At 45.5% G+C, this 19,463-nt stretch overlaps 1 protein-coding gene across 1 annotated transcript in view; it reads right to left on the bottom strand.

Annotated features, from left to right (window-relative positions):
- The window catches only part of TSKU (tsukushi, small leucine rich proteoglycan), a 31,230-nt gene extending 12,036 nt beyond the window's left edge, over nucleotides 1–19,194 (bottom strand). Inside the window, exon 1 of the mRNA XM_060771241.2 lies at nucleotides 18,794–19,194. Coding sequence (XP_060627224.2) covers nucleotides 18,794–18,809 — 16 coding nt within the window. The 5' untranslated portion in view covers nucleotides 18,810–19,194. The remainder of the gene's footprint in view (nucleotides 1–18,793) is intronic.
- Between the last annotated feature and the right edge of the window lie 269 nt (nucleotides 19,195–19,463).

Below are 19,463 nucleotides of genomic sequence, written 5' to 3'. Positions count from 1 at the left end.
CATGAGGAAGAACTTCCTGATTGTGAGAGCCGTTCAGCAGTGGAACTCTCTGCCCCAGAGTGTGGTGGAGGCTTCTTCTTTGGAAGCTTTTAAACAGAGGCTGGATGGCCATCTGTTGGGGGTGCTTTGAATACAATATTCCTGCTTCTTGGACTGGATGGCCCATGAGGTCTCTTCCAACTCTATGACTCACCGTACTACAATTCCCAGGATTCCATAGCATTGAGCCACGGCATTTAAAGTGGTGTCAAACTGCATTAATTCTACGGCGTAGATGCACGGCAGGCAGAGTTCTTTCCAGCCTTTTTCTCTCTCTCCAAAAGATGTTGAGCCATTATGATGCAACAAAAAATGATGCAAGGGGATGAAAGGAGAGCAAGGTTGATGGCTACAGGAAAATATGGTTTAGGGGAAACCGTGGCACGTTATTTGATTCTGCAAGATGAAACGCTCCGATTGCTACTGACCCCATTATTGCACATATTTTCCGTCTCACCAACCGTCATTTCAAACCAGCAGAAATGAGAAGCTGGACCAAACATATAATCACATTGCAGCCTGAAAACAACACCATTGGGGACCTCTTAAGCTAATAAATACTGACAGCTTTACACTTTGCACAGAACAAAGTGTCCATTTTCACATTTCCTACTCTTTTCGTGGGTACGGATTATATTTTGATGGCTCAAGCTCATGTCCAGTTTATTGGAAGGATTGTGTTCTCCCTTTGCTCTGTCCCAACATCCTCCCAGGAAACTTAGATTGTAGAACTGGGGGCAAAGCTACAACATGTAAGTTAACAGAGTGATGCGGCAGCTTAAAAAGCCAATACTATTGTAGCCTGTATCAATAGAAGTATCATTAGGAAGAACTTCCTGACTGTGAGAGCCGTTCAGCAGTGGAACTCTCTGCCCCGGAGTGTGGTGGAGGCTCCTTCTTTGGAAGCTTTTAAGCAGAGGCTGGATGGCCATCTGTCAGGGGTGATTTGAATGCAATATTCCTGCTTCTTGGCAGGGGGTTGGACTGGATGGCCCATGAGGTCTCTTCCAACTCTTTGATTCTATGATTCTATGATTCTAAGTATAGTGTCCAAATCAAGGGAAGTCATAACCTCACTCCATTCTGATTTAGGCCAAACTTCACCAGGAATAATGCCATTACCGCTCAAGCAGGGAGCTTTGAGATGGTTGAGCAGAAGCTCTCTGAAGCTCTAGGTGCTCTTACTGCCTATTACAGGGGAAACCAGCTGATCCCCAACCCATCTAAAACACAGACATGTGCTTTTCATCTCAAGAACAGACAAGCATCCCAAGCTCTGAGGATCACCTGGGAAGGAATCCCACTGGAGCATTGCAGCACACCCAAATACCTGGGAGTCACTCTGGACCGTGCTCTGACCTACAAGAAGCACTGCCTGAACATCAAGCAAAAGGTGGGCGCTAGAAACAATATCATATGAAAGCTGACTGGCACAACCTGTGGATCACAACCAGACACAGTGAAGACATCTGCCCTTGCGCTGTGCTACTCTGCTGCTGAATATGCTTGCCCAGTGTGGAACACATCTCACCACACTAAAACAGTGGATGTGGCTCTGAATGAGACATGCTGCATTATCACAGGGTGTCTGCGCCCTACACCACTGGAGAAATTACACTGTCTAGCCGGTATCGCACCACCTGACATCCACCAGAAAGTAGCAGCCAATAGTGAAAGGACCAAGGCAGTGACATCTCCGGCTCATCCCTTGTTTGGGTATCAGCCAGCACATCAACGACTTAAAAAAGAAATAGTTTTCTAAGATCTGCAGAGACACTCACTGGAACACCTCAGCAAGTGACAGTCCAAAAGTGGCAGGCTCAAACCCAGAACCTCAATCAATGGCTGATACCAAATGAGAGACTCCCCCCTAGGCACACAGAAAACTGGGCGACTTGGAAGGCGTTGAACAGACTGCGCTCTGGCACCACGAGATGCAGAGCCAACCTCAAGAAATGGCGCTACAAAGTGGAATCCACGACATGCGAGTGTGGAGAAGAGCAAACCCCTGACCACCTGCTGCAATGCATCCTGAGCCCTGCCACATGCACAATGGAGGACCTCCTTGCAGCAACACCAGAGGCACTCCAAGTGGCCAGATACTGGTCAAAGGACATTTAATCAACTACCAAGCTTGCAAAGTCTGTTTTGTATGTTTGTTAGAAAATTGTTTAAAATGTGATACAATTATCTGGTTGCTACTGACACGATAAATAAATAAATAACCAGGAATAATCTTGTTTCCGGTTCTGGAAGGAAAGCAATTCAAGAAGGATATGAGGGGTGTTCATTAAAGATTTCCCCTGACCCACTTCCTGTGGACTGAGAGCAATGAAACTTGGCACAGCTATGAGTCCTTCTCTCCATCGGTGCCACCTAGGGACACACACTTTTTAAGTAACGGTAAACACCTTGCTTGTAGAAGTCGACAGGTTGCTCAAAAAGCCATGTTGGGACTTCCAAAATCAGAGTCTCATCATCTGAAAAATGCTTGCCCTTCAAATATAATGTCCTTGTTGGAAAGAGGTGGAAGTCCAATGGTGTGAGGTCGGGTGAATAAGGGGGATGGCGTTGAATTTCCAAGCCACAGGAGTATGCTTCCATTTGGGCAACAGGTGAGTTGTGAACTGCTGCATCGTCTTGGAGAAGGTGGACACCTTTGGTGAACATGCCACATTGTCTCTTGGTTGTCTCTTGGTTTTGATGGCCTCCCACAATTTCCACACCGGTGAAGCATAGTATTCCCCAGTGATCATGGTCCCTTTTGCTAGGAAATCCATCCATACTACTCCATGCTGGTCCCACAATACTGTGAGCATGACCTTACCTGCCTAGAGTTAGGCACGTGCATTCTTTGGAGGCAACGAGTCAGGATGCTTCCATTGCATTGACAGGACTTTAGTGTCAGGATCATAGTAATGGACCCAGCATTCATCCTGTGAGATCAGTCTGTTCAAAAAGTCCTTCTGGTTTCCGTGGCACATCATTGTCAATAGAGCCTGAGAGCATTCGACTTGTTCCTGCTTCTGGAAAGGTGTGAGCAGTCAGGGGACCCAGTGAGCTGATACTTTACGCATGTGAAGATGGTCTTGGATGATTTTTCCACAGACCCCACATTAATCTTGACATTTTGGGCTAGGTGGCGAATGGTCACGCATCAATTTTCCAAAATGGTGACCTCCACTTGCTGGATGGTGTTGGAATTCGAGCTGTTTCCACCAAAGTCTGACCACATTGGAATTAAGGATGCCAGTTCTTGATGACAATATATGATGGGGAATCATCACCATCAACCTCTTTCACCTCATCGAACATCTCCTTTGGTGTGTGGCCTTTCAAGGAAAGGAACCTGAGGACTGCTCAATATTGCACTGGGTCCATTATCAAACCTCACACCACTTCAGCACCCATACAATCAAGACCGTTATCAGTTCTGAGTTGTAAATTGGCAGGTAACCTCTAGAGATTTATATCATTACACATATGCAGTTTCAGCATCCTGTGATAAACAGAAGTGGGTCAGGGGAAATCTTTAAAGAACGCCCCTTGTATATTCAAGCTGGAAGGTATCCAGAAAAGGGCAACCAGTGTGGTCAAAGGTTTGGAAGCCAAGCCCTATGAGGAGTGGCTGAGAGAGTTGTGTATGTTTAGCTTGGAAAAAAGAAGGCTGAAAGGGAACATAATAGCCATGTTTCAATATTTGAAAGGATGTCTCATTGAGGAAGGGGCAAGCTTGTTTCCTGCTGCTCTGGAGACTAGGACACAATGGTGCAATGGATGCAAATTGCAGGAAAAAAAAGATTCCAACTAAACATTAGCAAGAATGGCCTTTCAGCATGAATATACTTTAAGGAAGTTGCGAGTCTCCTTCTCTGGAGGTTTTTAAGCAGAGGCTGGATGGTCATCTGTGTGCTCCTGCATGGCAGAAAGGGGTTGGACTGGATGGCCATTGGGGGTCTCCTCCAGCTCTAGCATTCTGTGATTCTATGCATGCCAAAAGTGTGCAACTGTGGAGCTGTGGCAAAATAGGGGGAAAGGGAAAAACAGGAAAAACACACACCACGTGTAGGGCAGGGCAAACATAGGTAGGAAGTGAAACTGTACACACCAATTGCAAAGCGTGAAAGTGATTGTTCCAATGAGGATATGTTTCTGTTTGTTTAAGCAATGCAATTGCCATTAAACAACAGTCCTAAGTTGAAGCTTCATCGGGACAATTTCTGCCTAGAAAGCCCATTGATAGTGTCACTGTAGTGTTGCCATAAGTCGGAAATGATCTGCACACAACAACAAAGCTAAGAGTTGCCAGAGTTGACCACTGAGTTTCCGTGGCTGATTGGTTTGAGCATTGAACTATGACTCTGGAGGCCTAGGTTTGAATATTGCTCAGCCATGAAACCTGGACTGCAGGCAAGTCACACACTCTCAGCTTCAGAGGTAAACACAAACCTCTTCTGAAACAATCTTGCCAAGCAACCCCTGTGATAGCTTTCTAATAGGATCGCCATAGTTCGGAAACGACTTCAAGGTACCTAACAATAACAGGCTCACAGAAGTTGCCAAGGGTGTGGCCCTGTAGGAACCAAGATCATGTCTCAAACTGTGCCAAAACATGACCACATACATGTGTTGATCAACTCCACTTGATCGGCAACACTCCTTCTGTGGCTGTGTAGTAATTGTAGGAGGAAACCTGTCATAAGCTGACCCGAAGGGATGTTTCTCCACCACAAGTTTTATCTTATCACGGAGGGAGCTTTGATAAGACGCCAAGAGAAGAACTCGGCAGATCCTAAGGGCAGGAACGGAAAAAGTGCTGCGTGAGAAATGCAAGAGTATTAGAAGAGAGATAAGAGAGAGAAAGAGAAAGAGAGAAGGAAGGAAGGAAGGAAGGAAGGAAGGAAGGAAGGAAGGAAGGAAGGAAGGAAGGACAGAAGGACGGAAGGGAAAAGAGGAGAAAACAGAAGAGAAGAGAAGAGATTGGATGAAGGAAGGGAGAACGAAAATAAGGAAGTGGTGATTTGAAGGAATGAAAAGAGAGACTTCATCTACACTGCAGAATTAATGCAGTTTGACACCACTGTAATTACCATGGCTCATTGGTATGGAATCACATTTTATTTATTTATTTATTTCACAGTTTTCTATACCGAGCTTCTCAACCTCATTGAGGGACTCAGCCCGGTTTCCAGCCATAAAAAACATATACACTCATTAAAATATCATATATCACAATTACAAAAACAACTTTAAAAACACTATATATAAAACTACAGTGGTCAGTCGTCCTATTAAGATGGATCTACATCAACTTCCATCCAGGGTCCTGCGGTGTTGTCTCATTCATCGAAGGCCTGACTCCACAACCACGTCTTCACCCGTTCCTAAATGTTAGGATGGATGGGGTGGTTCTGGCCTCCAGAGGGAGAGAGTTCCAGAGTCGCGGGGCTACCACCGAGAAGGCCCTGTCCCTCGTCCCCACCAGGCGCGCTTGCGAGGCCGGTGGGACCGAGAGCAGGGCCTCTCCAGATGATCTTAATAATCTTGATGGTTCGTAGGGGAGAATACGTTCGGAGAGGTAAACAGGGCCAGAGTCGTTTAGGGCTTTATAGGTCAACACCAGCACTTTGAATTGATTTGTAGTTTGGAGAGGCATCAAAACTCTTTGACTGATTTTCTGGATTTCATATGATGGATCAATGGCAGTTCAAGTGGTGTCGAACCACACGAAATCCAAAGTGTGGATGCACTCCTGTGCCTCTCCATCGGCCAGTGCCACTTCCCCATTGAAACCTCTGAAGTTTTGAAATAAAATCTTGACTAAAGTTTAATCCTGCTCCTCTCTCTCTCTCTCTCTCTCTCTCTCTCTCTCTTGAAAGTCTAGCAGCTCCAACATGTATTTGAGTTGATCAAAAACTTGGCAAGGTAGGTTGCCTTTGAGAGAAAGCAGCCCTGCCAAAATGCAAGCCACTCCTTCGCCTCCCCTCCCAGCTGGGAGCCCAGGAGAATATTGAAGCGTATGGCGTAAAAAGGAATAGTTGTCTCTGGAAAGTGTGTGAGCGCTCCCCCCAACCAACCGACTTCACCAGGAGGAAGGGAAAAAACTGGTGGAGGAGGAAAGTCAAGAGAGGCAGCTAAGGGAGAGAGGGAAAAGTCTCGCATTGCAAGGAAACCCAGCTGCGGCATGAAAGGGAAACTCTATCCCAGAGCCTGCATTACGCCATTAAAAGAAACTGAAATGTTTGGTGGAGTCTCCTTCCCTGGAGATTTTTAAGCAGAGGATGGATGGCCATCTGTTGGGAGGGCTTTGATTATGGCAGCTGGAAGTTGAACTGAATAGCCCTTGGGATCTCTTCTAGCTCTGGGATTCTATCACTCATATCCTGTATATATAAAAAATGCACATTATTGCAGATGGAATCATAGAGTAGAATCATAGATTCCAACTGCAATAATGTGCATTTTTATATATACAGGATATGAGTGATAGAATCTCAGATTTGACCGGTACATTCTTTCTAGGAGAACATCTACACTGACCACTTGAATCAGTTTCAAACTGGTATTGTTTCACTGTGCAGATGATTTCAAAGGAAAATATGGAACCAATTTGAAGCCCAAATTACATAACCTCAGATCACCAAAGCTTGTCTTTGCGCACTTCTGTGGGAATTTGTTGTCTGGCTGCATTAGTTCAAAGTTGGCTTTGAACTGCGTTAAATGGTCAATGCAGATGAGATGTAAGCCCCGTCTACACTGACATATACCAGTAATTCAAACAGGGATGTGTTATTGCCCCAACTTTAATCTCCGTCTTCATCGCTATGATACTTCATCTTGTTGATGGGAAGCTTCCCACCGGAGTGGAAATCATCTATCGGACAGATGGCAAGTTATTCAACCTCAGCAGACTGAAAGCCAAAACCAAGGTCACAACAATATCCGTTATAGAACTCCAATATGCTGATGACAATGTTGTCTGCGCACATTCAGAAGAAGACCTACAAGCCACTCTAAACACCTTCAGAGAAGCATACAAGAAGCTTGGCCTGTCATTGAACATCAAGAAAACCAAAGTGATCATCCAGCAGTGACCAACCAATCCCTTTCCAATGCCAGAAATACAGCTTAATGGTGTAACATTAGAAAATGTTGACCATTTCCTCCCTTGGCAGCCACCTCTCCACAAAAGTCAACATTAACACTAAAATACAACACCGCCTGAGCTCTGCAAGTGCAGCATTCTTCCGAATGAAACAGAGAGTGTTTGAGGACCGGGACATCCGTAGGGAGACCAAGGTGCTTGTTTATAAAGCTATTATCCTCCCAACCCTGCTATACGCCTGCGAAACGTGGACTGACTACAGACATCACATGCAACTCCTGAAATGATTCCCTCCGAAAAATCCTGCAGATCTCTTGGGAAGACAGGCAAACAAATGCCAGCATGCTGGAAGAATCAAAGACCACCAGCATTGAAGCGATGGTCCTCCACCATCAACTCCGCTGGACTAATCACATTGTCCGAATGCCCAATCACCGTCTCCCAAAGCAGTTACTCTACTCCGAACTCAAGAACGGGAAACAGAATATTGCTGGAGAGGAAAAGAGATTTAAAGATGGGCTTAAATCTAATCTTAAAAACTGTAGCATAGACCCTGAGAACTGGGAAGCTCTGGCCTTTGAGTGCTCTAACTGGAGGTCAGCTGTGACCAGCAGTGCTGTATAATTCAAAGAGGCACGAATGGGAGGTGAAAGGGAGAAACATGCCAAGAGGAAGGCACGTCAAGCCAACCCTGACGGGGACCACCTTCCGTCTGGAAACTGATGTCCTCGCTGCGGAAGAACATGCAGATCAAGGATAGGACTCCACAGCCACCTACGGACCCACCACCAAGACACCGACCTTGGGGGACAATCTTACTCGGTCAATGAGGGATTCCCTAAGTAAGTACAGCATGGATGCACTTTTTGTTGTTGTTCATTCGTTCAGTCGTCTCCGACTCTTCGTGACCTCATGGACCAGTCCACGCCAGAGCTCCCTGTCGGCCGTCACCACTCCCAGCTCCTTCAAGGTCAGTCCAGTCACTTCAAGGATGCCATCCATCCATCTTGCCCTTAGTCGGCCCCTCTTCCTTTTTCCTTCCACTTTCCCCAGCATCATTGTCTTCTCTAGGCTTTGCTGTCTCCTCATGATGTGGCCAAAGGACTTCAACTTTGTCTCTAGTCTCCTTCCCTCCAGTGAGCAGTCGGGCTTTATTTCCTGGAGGATGGACTGGTTGGATCTTCTCGCAGTCCAAGGCACTCTCAGAACTTTCCTCCAACACCACAGTTCAAAAGCATCGATCTTCCTTCGCTCAGCCTTCCCTAAGGTCCAGCTCTCACATCTATAGGTGACTACAGGGAATACCATGGCTTTGACTAGGCGGATCTTTGTTGCTAGTGTGATGTCTCTACTCTTCCCTATTTTATCGAGACTGGACATTGCTCTCCTCCCAAGAAGTAAGCGTCTTCTGATTTCCTGGCCACAGTCTGTAGACAGTCTGGATGAACTTACCTGGCCATAGATCCCCAGGGTCATCACATCTATTGCATTCCTAAGCGGGAGAGATCCAGTCTCTTCTTTTCCCATTCTTATTTCGACTGTCTTGACCACAACACAGCCTTAGAGAACCTAAAACTCAGCTAAAAATTTCTACACTGGAGGGAGAAGAGGTTCAGTGATTTTGGTTAAGCTAAACAAACAAACTGTGATGCACCCTGGGCCAAACAAAAAAAAATCATTGTCATCCTCCACTGTCTGGAACCGCCTTCTGACTAAGACATGACTAAATGTCATGATTTTTTTCTTCTTCCTGGTTTTTAAAAGCTGTCCAGAATCATCACTTCTTTTTCTCCTGTCTTCACCATACTTTCTCTACTTTTTCTCCAGCTAGAATCTTTTGAGGACTTTGCTTTCATTACACTCCTTTTTTGCAGATCTCAGCTGGATCCACACTGCCATATTATGACTACATTATATACGACTACATTATATACAACTACATCAACCAGGCATGGGCAAACTTTGACCTTCCAGGTGTTTTGGACTTCAATTTCCACAATTCCTAACATTCCCCATTTCGATGTATATTTGCAAAAGCTGAGAGGAAGGTAACTCATTTTAAGATGTGCTGCTGGAAAGGTGTTCTGCAAATACGAAGGTTGAATGAAAAGTAATGCCTCCACCTTCGTAGATGGCACTACTGGTATGCGGCAGGTACTGGCTTGTTCAGTAGACTCTCCTCTACAGTTCCATTTTGACAGGAAGCCTTAGCACTGAACAGTTGTGTTGTTATTACTAATACTAATAATAGTATTACTAATACTATTACAATATAATGGTATAGTACAATATAGTAATATATAATACTGACATTGTACTATGCTAATAATATATTATATTGTATGTATACGAGGGTTGAATGAAAAGTAATGCCTCCACCTTCGTAACTTCTCAACACATGGCATTACTGGTATGCGGCAGGTACTGGCTTGTTCAGTAGAGTCTCCTCTACAGTTCCATTTTGACAGGAAGCCTTAGCACTGAACAGTTGTGTTGTTATTACTAATACTAATAATAATATTACAAATACTATCACAATATAATGGTATAGTACAATATAGTAATATATAATACTGACATTGTACTATACTAATAATATAATATATTGTATGTATACGAGGGCTGAATGAAAAGTAATGCCTCCACCTTCATAACTCCTCAACAGATGGCATTACTGGTATGCGGCAGGTACTGGCTTGTTCAGTAGACTCTCCTCTACAGTTCCATTTTGACAGGAAGCCTTAGCATTGAACAGTTGTGTTGTTATAGTGCAAAGAATGGAACCCTGTGCAGACACTCAGTCAATGTGACTTAAGCAACGTGCACTCATTGAATTCTTGACAGCAGAAGGTGTCACCCCAAAGAAGATTCATCAGAGAATGCAAGCTGTTTATGGTGATTGTGTTGATGTGAGAGTGTAGTTTGCCCTGAGTTTGCAAGACCTGATCACAGCTGAAAATGATAACATAGTTTTTGGTGCTCTTTAGCTTTCACTGACTTTTTAATTGAATGACAACTCTCATCACTCTTGATTATTATCCACTTGTGGCTCTGAAGTTAGGGAATGATTAAAGCTCATTTTATAGTCAGACATCATATCCACAAGCCTTGTATCTCAATTCAAATCCCATGATCTTGACTAAATTGAACAAGCAACATATTGTTGAAGGCTTTCATGGCTGGAATCACTAGGTTGCTGTAGGTTTTTTGGGTTGTATGGCCTTGTTCTAGAAGCATTCTCTCCTGACGTTTTGCCTGCATCTGTGGCAAGGTTGTTGTAGGTTTTTTGGGTTGTATGGCCATGTTCTAGAAGCATTCTCTCCTGACGTTTTGCCTGCATCTGTGGCAAGGTTGTTGTAGGTTTTTTGGGTTGTATGGCCATGTTCTAGAAGCATTCTCTCCTGATGTTTTGCCTGCATCTGTGGCAAGGTCGTTGTAGGTTTATCAGGTTTTATGGCCATGTTTTAGAAGCATTCTCTCCTGACGTTTTGCCTGCATCTGTGGCAAGGTTGTTGTAGGTTTTTTGGGTTGTATGGCCATGTTGTAGAAGCATTCTCTCCTGACATTTTGCCTGCATCTGTGGTAAGCATCGCTTGCTACAGATGCAAGGAAAACGTTAGGAGAGAATGCTTCTAGTACATGATCATACAACCCAAAAAACCTACAACAACCCACCGAACAAGCAACAGCCTTCCAGATTTTATTGCATCACAACTCCCATCAGGCTCTAGGCATATTTTTGTGTCAGGAGTGACTTGAGAAACTCCAAGTCGCTTCTGGTATGAGAGAATTGGCAGTCTGTTTGCTTTCTACCATCCTTGTGAGAGGCTTCTCTCATGTCCTTGCATGGGGAGCTGGAGCTGACAGAGGGAGCTCATCCACGCTCTCACCAGATTCGAACCTCATCAGTCCTGCCAGCACTAGGGTTTAACCCATTGTGCCACTGGAGACTCCAACCCTCTAGTTGTGATGTCTAATGATGAGGAATATAGGAGTTGGGAGTCAAAGGATGCACCTACACTTTAGAATACATTTTAACACCACTTTAACTGTATTTTGCTCAATGGTAGTGAATCAGGGAAGTTGTAGTTTGGAGAGGCACCAGCATTCTTTGGTAGAGAAAGCTTAAGACCTTGTAAAACTTCAACTCTGTGGATTCCATAACATTGAACCAAAGTGTTGCCAAACCGCATTCATTCTGTAGTGTAGACGCACCCTAAATCAACTTAATCATAGAATCATAGAGCTGGAAGAGACCTTGCCAGAATGGAATTGGATTAGATGGCCATTTTTGGGAGGGCTTTGATTGTGGCTTCCTGTAAGCCAGAATGGGCTTGTATGACCATCTGCCGGGAAGGCTTTGATTGTGTCTTCCTGTATAGCAGAATGGAATTGGACTGGATGGCCGTCTGTTGGGAGGGCTTTAGAATCATAGAATCAAAGAGTTGGAAGAGACCTCATGGGCCATCCAGTCCAACCCCATTCTGCCAAGAAGCAGGAATATTGCATTCAAAGCACCCCTGACAGATGGCCATCCAGCCTCTGTTTAAAAGCTTCCAAAGGAGCCTCCACCACACTCCAGGGCAGTGAGTTCCACTGCTGAACAGCTCTTACAGACCACAGTTAACAAACAAGTCCTTTCAAACGCCGTGCTTCCTTGGGGATTCTGGGAGATGTCGTCCCCCCAAAAAGCAAAACACATCTCTTTTAACACATTGATTTCAAGGCAGTTTTCTCCCCCACAGCTTCAGTCCCAGCCAGGCGATGGACTTGCCTGGGCTTATATCGGAAGCGCAACCTCTTAACCTCCTGCACATTTCCATATTTTTCTCTCCGGAGCTGGGAATTTCCCCCTCTGTCTCATCAGGAGTCCTTGTGATCTTTTTAATCACCGCAGTCTTGACAAGAAAGATCCCAGAAGCGGACTCCAGGCAAACAACTTTTCCCAGAGATCTTTGTCTGTTTAGAAGGAGGAGGAGAGGCAGAGAAAGAAAGAAAGAAAGAAAGAAAGAAAGAAAGAAAGAAAGAAAGAAAGAAAGAAAGGGTGGAAGGAGAAGAAAAGAGGACGGAGTAAGGAAGGAAGGAATCAAAATGAGGAGGTGGTGGTGTGAAGGAATTAAACAGAAGGTGCATCTACACCAGGCATGGGCCAACTTGGGCCCTCCAGGTGTTTTGGACTTCAACTCCCACAATCCCTAACAGCCTGAGGCTGTTAGGGATTGTGGGAGTTGAAGTCCAAAACACCTGGAGGGCCCAAGTTGGCCCATACCTGATCTACACTCTAGAATTAATGCAGTTTGACATCACTACAAACCCTGCAATCTGTCGATTTTGCTAAAGACCTTGTAAAACTAATACTCCCACGATCCCATAGCTCTGAAACTTTGCCACAAAACTTTGCCACAAAACTGCACTACTTTTTACAATGTAACTGTGCCCTTATGGAGAAATTAGTCCAGTCCATTTGCGATCATTTGGAAAGGAGAAATAAGGAGTCTTATTGACAACCGGCGCTGAGGTCCCTGCCTTTAAATTGATTTAACTGAAGTAGGGAGTTCCACAGTTCCTGGAAGCATGAGTTTTTCCCAGCATCTGCAGTACAGTGACACCAGCAACAAAGGACTCTCATTTTCCTTCCCTGTTAATTTCCCTTAGCCTTCTTGTAATAATATCTCTTTCTTCTACCTTTCCCTCTCTGAAGTGATACATTGTGTCCTTTACTGACTCTAACTCTACTACAACTATGAACTTTCCCTCTCCTGAGCCATGGAGCCCTGTTGGCTTGGCCAGGATGCTCCTGCAGTGTCCCAGGAAGGCCAAAACTGTGTTCTTTTGAACCGCGGATACGGAGACCCATATGGTCTCGTATCCGCGGGTTACCCGATCTGTTCCAAATCGGTGCTATCTTTCTCTCTGCAACTATGAACTTTTCCTCTCCTGAGCCGTGGAGCCCTGTTGGCTTGGCCAGGATGCTCCTGCAGTGTCCCAGGAAGGCCAAAACTGTGTTCTTTTGAACCGCGGATACGGAGACCCATATGGTCTCGGTATCCGCGGGTTACCCGATCTGTTCCAAATCGGTGCCATCTTTCTCCCTGTAACTATGAACTTTCACTCTCCTGAGTCACGGAGCTCCGTTGGCTTGGCCAGGACACTCCTGCAGCATCCAGGAAGGCCGAAACTGCGTTCCTTTAAACCGCGGATACGGAAACCCACATGGTCTTGGTATCCGTGGGTTAACCGATCTGCTTCAAATCGGTGCCATCTTTCTCCCTGACGAATTCTAAGTCTAACTGCCTTCTCATTTTCTGCTGAACAGACGCCTACACCCTTCAAACCCGCTTCTTCAGTCCAAAGCCCCCATATAGTAGCCGAAAACTTTTCCCCATGGTCCCATGGCTCCACATGGCAACGATATTCGTGTTCCCTCGTCATCTTGTGTGACTCGACATGGAGCCTGCTGACCCCGGGAAGCTCCTCATATGTCATCCCCTGTGACCCAGGCCAGCATCGGGCCCATTTGGTGATTTTTATGACAGCAATTGGGACTTTTTGTTTTTGTCGTGTCAGGAGCGACTTGAGAAACTGCAAGTTGCTTTTGGTGTGAGAGAATTGGCCGTCTGCAAGGACATTGCCCAGGGGATGCCTGGATGATTTGATGTTTTTATCATCCTTGTGGGAGGCTTCTCTCATGTCCCCGTATGAGGAGCTGGAGCTGATAGAGGGAGCTCATCCACCTCTCCCCAGATTCGAACCTGCGACCTGTCGGTCTTCAGTCCTGCTGGCACAGGGGTTTAACCCACTAACAGATGTATTACAGCCTGAGTTTTCGAGTTAGTCTGTTTTCCTAAAGTCCTTTGAGTTTTAAGTCCTCTATGCATTTGAGGAAATGGATTATAACCCACAAAAATTCATTTGTTTGTTTCTCCACCCTTTAAAAAACTCATTATACATTATTTTATCTAAAGTACAGAGACCTGGAACTCTTTCACACTATCCAGTTATAGCCTTTGGATCCCCCTTTACCTGCTCTTGGGATTTATAGTTTGGTGAAGCTTTCTGGCAGAGACATAATTCAATGCAGTTTGACACTACTTTTACTCCTAGGGCTCAATGCTATGGAATCCTGGGTGTTGCAGTTTTACAAGGTCTTTAGCCTTCACGGCCCAAAAGTGCTGGTGCCAAAACAAACAACAACTCCCAGGATCCCATGGCATTGAGCCAAGACGGTTAAATTGTGCCAAACCACATTTCATTATATAATGTAGATGTATCCAAAGTCCCCTGTAAACTGCAAATCTCAATATTTGAGTCTCTGCTCTGAGTCTCCTTGTGGAGAGAAAAAGCGGAGGATAAATAATAGAATCATAGAATCAAAGAGTTGGAAGAGACCTCATGGGCCATCCAGTCCAACCCCATTCTGCCAAGAAGCAGGAATATTGCATTCAAATCACCCCTGACAGATGGCCATCCAGCATCTATATAAATAAAATGTAATGTGCGTTTGTGGGATTAACAGAACTCAAAAACCACTGGGGGAATTGACACCAAATTTGGACACAAGACACCCAACAACCCAATATATGTCCTTCACTCAAAAAATCAATTTTGTCATTTGGGAGTTGTAGTTGCTGGGATTTATAGTTCACCTGCAATCAAAGAGCATTCTCAACCTCACCAGCGATGGAATTGAGCCAAACTTGGCACACAGTTCTCCCATGACCAACAGAAAATTCTGGAAGGGTTTGGTGGGCAGTGCCCTTTGGTTTTGGGAGTTGTAGTTCACCTACATCCAGAGAGCACTGTGGACTCAAACAATGATGGATCTGGACCAAACTCTACACAAATACTCAATATGCCCAAATGTGAACACTGGTGGAGTTTGGGGGAAAATAGAATCTTGACATTTGGGAGTTGTAGTTGCTGGGATTTATAGTTCACCTACAATCAAAGAGCATTCTGAACCCCACCAACGATGGAATTGAGCCAAACTTGGCACACAGTTCTCCCATAGCCAACAGAAAATACTGGAAGGGTTTGGTGGGCAGTGTCCTTTGGTTTTGGAGTTGTAGTTCACCTACATCCAGAGAGCACTGTGCACTCAAATAATGATGGATCTGGACCAAACTCTACACGAATACTCAATATGCCCAAATGTGAACACTGGTGGAGTTTGGGGGAAAATAGAATCTTGACATTTGGGAGTTGTAGTTGCTGGGATTTATAGTTCACCTACAATCAAAGAGCATTCTGAACCCCACCAACGATGGAATTGAGCCAAACTTGGCACACAGTTCTCCCATAGCCAACAGAAAATACTGGAAGGGTTTGGTGGGCAGTGTCCTTTGGTTTTGGAGTTGTAGTTCACCTACATCCAGAGAGCACTGTGGACTCAAACAATGATGGATCTGGACAAAACTCTACACAAATACTCTATATGCCCAAATGTGGACACTGGTGGAGTTTGGGGGAAAATAGAATCTTGACATTTAGGAGTTGTAGTTGCTGGGATTTATAGTTCACCTACAATCACAGAGCATTCTGAACCCCACCAACGATAGAATTGGGCCAAACCTCCCACACACAACCCCCATGTGGGCCACAGCAACGCGTGGCAGGGGACGGCTAGTAATAATAAAAATAATAATAATAAGAGGATTTAAAGATAGAATGGCAAAGACTCTGGCACAAGCCAATAAAGGTGGTCCCATTGGTAATCGGCACACTGGGTGCAGCGCCTCAAGACCTTGGCCTGCACTTAAAAACAATCAGCGCTGACCAGATTACCATCTGTCAGCTGCAAAAGGCCACCCTACTCAGATCTGCACGCACTATTTGCCGATACATCACAGTCCTAGACACTTGGGAAGTGTCTGACGTTGTGATCAAATAGAAATTCCAGCATAGTGTTTGCTGTGTACTTATGTTGTTTTGTATCAAATAATAATAATAATAATAATAATAATAATAATCCATTTCCAGTTCAAGATGCATTAATTGTGTGGAAAGGAAAAATTGTCATTAAAAGAGACTCAAAGTGCTACAAGAGGGTAATAAATATGATTGTTGTGTTGTCGAAGGTTTTCATGGCCAGGAATCCCTGGGTTGCTGTGAGTTTTCCGGGCTGTCTGGCCATGTTCCAGAAGGATTCTCTCCTGATGTTTCACCCACATCTATGGCAGGCATCCTCAGAGATTGTGAGGTCTCTTGGAAACTAGTCAAGTGAGGTTTATATATCTGTGGAAAGATGTCCAGGGTTGGAGAAAGAACTCTTGTCTGTTTGAGGCAAGTGGAAATATTGAAATTGGCCACCTTGAGTATAATTGCAAAAAGGGTTATTAATGTTAATATTAAATATGTTAAATATTTAGTATGTTCTGCATCATACAGAATCGTAGAATCATAGAGTTGGAAGAGACCTCATGGGCCATCCAGTCCAACCTCATTCTGCCAAGAAGCAGGAATACTGCATTCCAATCACCCCTGACAGATGGCCATCCAGGCTCTGTTTAAAAGCTTCCAACGGAGGAGCCTCCACCACACTCCGGGGCAGAGAGTTCCACTGCTGAACGTCTCTCACAGTCAGGAAGTTCTTCCTCATGTTCAGATGGAATCTCCTCTCTTGTAGTTTGAAGCCATCGTTCTGCGTCCTAGTCTCCAGGGAAGCAGAAAACAAGCTTGCTCCCTCCTCCCTGTGGCTTCCTCTCACATATTTATACATGGCTATCATATCTCCTCTCAGCCTTCTCTTCTTCAGGCTAAACATGCCCAGTTCCCTAAGCCACTCCTCATAGGGCTTGTTCTCCAGACCCTTGATCATTTGAGTCGCCCTCCTCTGGACACATTCCAGCTGGTCAATATCTCTCTTGAATTGTAGTGCCCAGAATTGGACACAATATTCCAGGTGTGGTCTAACAAAGGCAGAATAGACCGGTAGCATGACTTCCCTGGATCCCTGGGAAGTATGTTCTGCATCATACAGAATCATAGAATCATAGAGTTGGAAGAGACCTCATGGGCCATCCAGTCCAACCCCATTCTGCCAAGAAGCAGGAATACTGCATTCAAAGCACCCCTGACAGATGGCCATCCAGCCTCTGTTTAAAAGCTTCCAATGGAGGAGCCTCCACCACACTCCGGGGCAGAGAGTTCCACTGCTGAACAGCTCTCACAGTCAGGAAGTCCTTCCTCATGTTAAATATGTTCTGCGTTATACTGACTAGTGATGCTCCATTAAATAACAACAATCACAATAACAAGCGTTGGATTTGTCACAGATGCAGGCGAAACGTCAGGAGAGAATGCTTCTGGAACATAGCCATCATCCAGGGAAACTCACAACAACCCAATGATGAATTTGATTTACTAACTTAATGGCAGATTTTTGTGGGAAGCCAACCCTTTAAGGGTGCATCTACACTGCAGAATTAACACAGTTTGGAACCACTTTAAAATGTCATAACTCAATGCTATTGTGAGTTTAACAAGGTCCATCCTGAGCATCCTGTGCTGGTGTCTCGCCAAACTACAACTCCTGGATTCCATAGTACAGAGTCATTGCTATTAAAGTAGTGTCAAACTGCATTAAGTGTACACACCTGGTAATTAGTATGTACAGGAGGCCTCGATCCATTGGTTGGTTAGTTACAAGTAGAGTAGACCCATTGGGTCCAATGTACTTACACAAGTGTCAAAGGGGAGGACATGGGATTGGAGTTTGTGGAAGTTTCTGCTGCAGTCAATCATTGGGTTCCACTGAGTTTTCAATCCTTGGATGCTTCTAGTCTACACTATAGAATTGATGCAGTTTGACACCACTTTCCCTGCCCTGGCTTCCTGCTATGGCATCCTGGGAGTTGTAGTTTGGTGTGTCACCAGAACTCTTTGGCTGAGAACTTGTAAAACTACAAATCCCATACTAATATAATACCGAGTCATTGGCAATTCAAGTGCATTCATTTGTAACATTGGGTGGGTGGGATTTGTTTGGGGTGTGTGGAGAAAATCCTTTGTGTGTGGGTAAACATCCCCACGCGTGTTTCTTAAAAGTTGCAATAGGTATGGAAGGGAGGGATAAAGCCTGGGCCAATACTCTCCCTTCAAGATCAGACCCGAATCCGCTTTTGGGGGGCGTCCACGCTGTTTCTCAGTTCCACGCGTGTCCAAACCCACCCACCCGCGTGGGAGTGACAATAGCCATAGAAAGGAAAGTTTCCCCATCTTCTGTCCTTCAAGATCAGACCCGATTCCGCTTTTGGGGGGCGTCCACACTGCTTCTCAGTTCTACGCGTGACCAAACCCACCCACCCGCGTGGGAGTGACCATACCTATAGCAAGGAAAGTTTTCCTGTCTCCTTTCCCTTCAAGATCAGACCCGATTCCGCTTTTGGGGGGCGTCCACACTGCTTCTCGGTTCCACGCGTGACCAAACCCACCCACCCGCGTGGGAGTGAAAATAGCCATAGAAAGGAAAGTTCCCCGTCTCCTTTCCTTCAAGATAAGACCCGATTCCGCTTTTGGGGGGCGTCCACACTGCTTCTCAGTTCCACGCGTGACCAAACCCACCCACCCGTTGGGAGTGACAATAGCCATAGAAAGGAAAGTTTCGCCGTCTCCTTCCTTTAAAAAAGAGACCCGCAAAGAAAGACTCACCTCGTGGGAAAGGCATCTCGCGTGGGTGGGTTGCCTTCGTGGCGTGGAAAGAGATCTCCCTTTCCCAAGTGGGTTCAGGTTCCTGCTTTCGTGATGCTTCTTCGCTCCTCCGGTGCCTCTTCCTCCTCCTTTGCTCCGGCTTGGGATCCTTCCACGAACACGCAGGGATCCCCCCTTTTTTAGGCTCCCACCTTCTCTCCGGATTCAACTCCCCTTTCTTCCTCTCCTAAGGTTTAAGGCACTGCGAATCCCCGTCTCGCCTCCATCTCCTCCTCCTCTGGCAAGGAAGGGCCTTGTGTGTGTGTGTGTATGTATGGTGTCTGTGTGTGTGTTGTGTGTTGCGTGTGCGTGGACTGGCCGCCTCTCCAAAGCGCGCCCGCCTCCCTGGGCTGCCTGCCTGCCTGCCTCCCTTTCTCCCGCGCCAAGGGAGCGTCGCCAAAGTGCGCGCCGCCCTCCCAGGCGAAGGCCCTCCATTCAGGAAAAGCTCAGCTGGGAGCTGGGCTGATGCTTACTGGAGGACGCCTAAGGGGGCAGGGACAAGGCAGGCTCAACCACAACAACAACAACAACAACAACAACAACAACAACAACAACAACAACAACAACTCATTGTGTCCCACCCTGGTCATTCCACAGATATATAAACCCTTTTTCCTACTTCCAACAGACC

This window comes from Anolis sagrei, chromosome 3 (assembly GCF_037176765.1).
Source record: "Anolis sagrei isolate rAnoSag1 chromosome 3, rAnoSag1.mat, whole genome shotgun sequence".
Lineage (NCBI taxonomy): Eukaryota > Metazoa > Chordata > Lepidosauria > Squamata > Dactyloidae > Anolis > Anolis sagrei.
The sequence above is the reverse complement of the archived record's forward strand: the minus strand, read 5'-3'. Positions and strand labels throughout refer to the sequence as shown.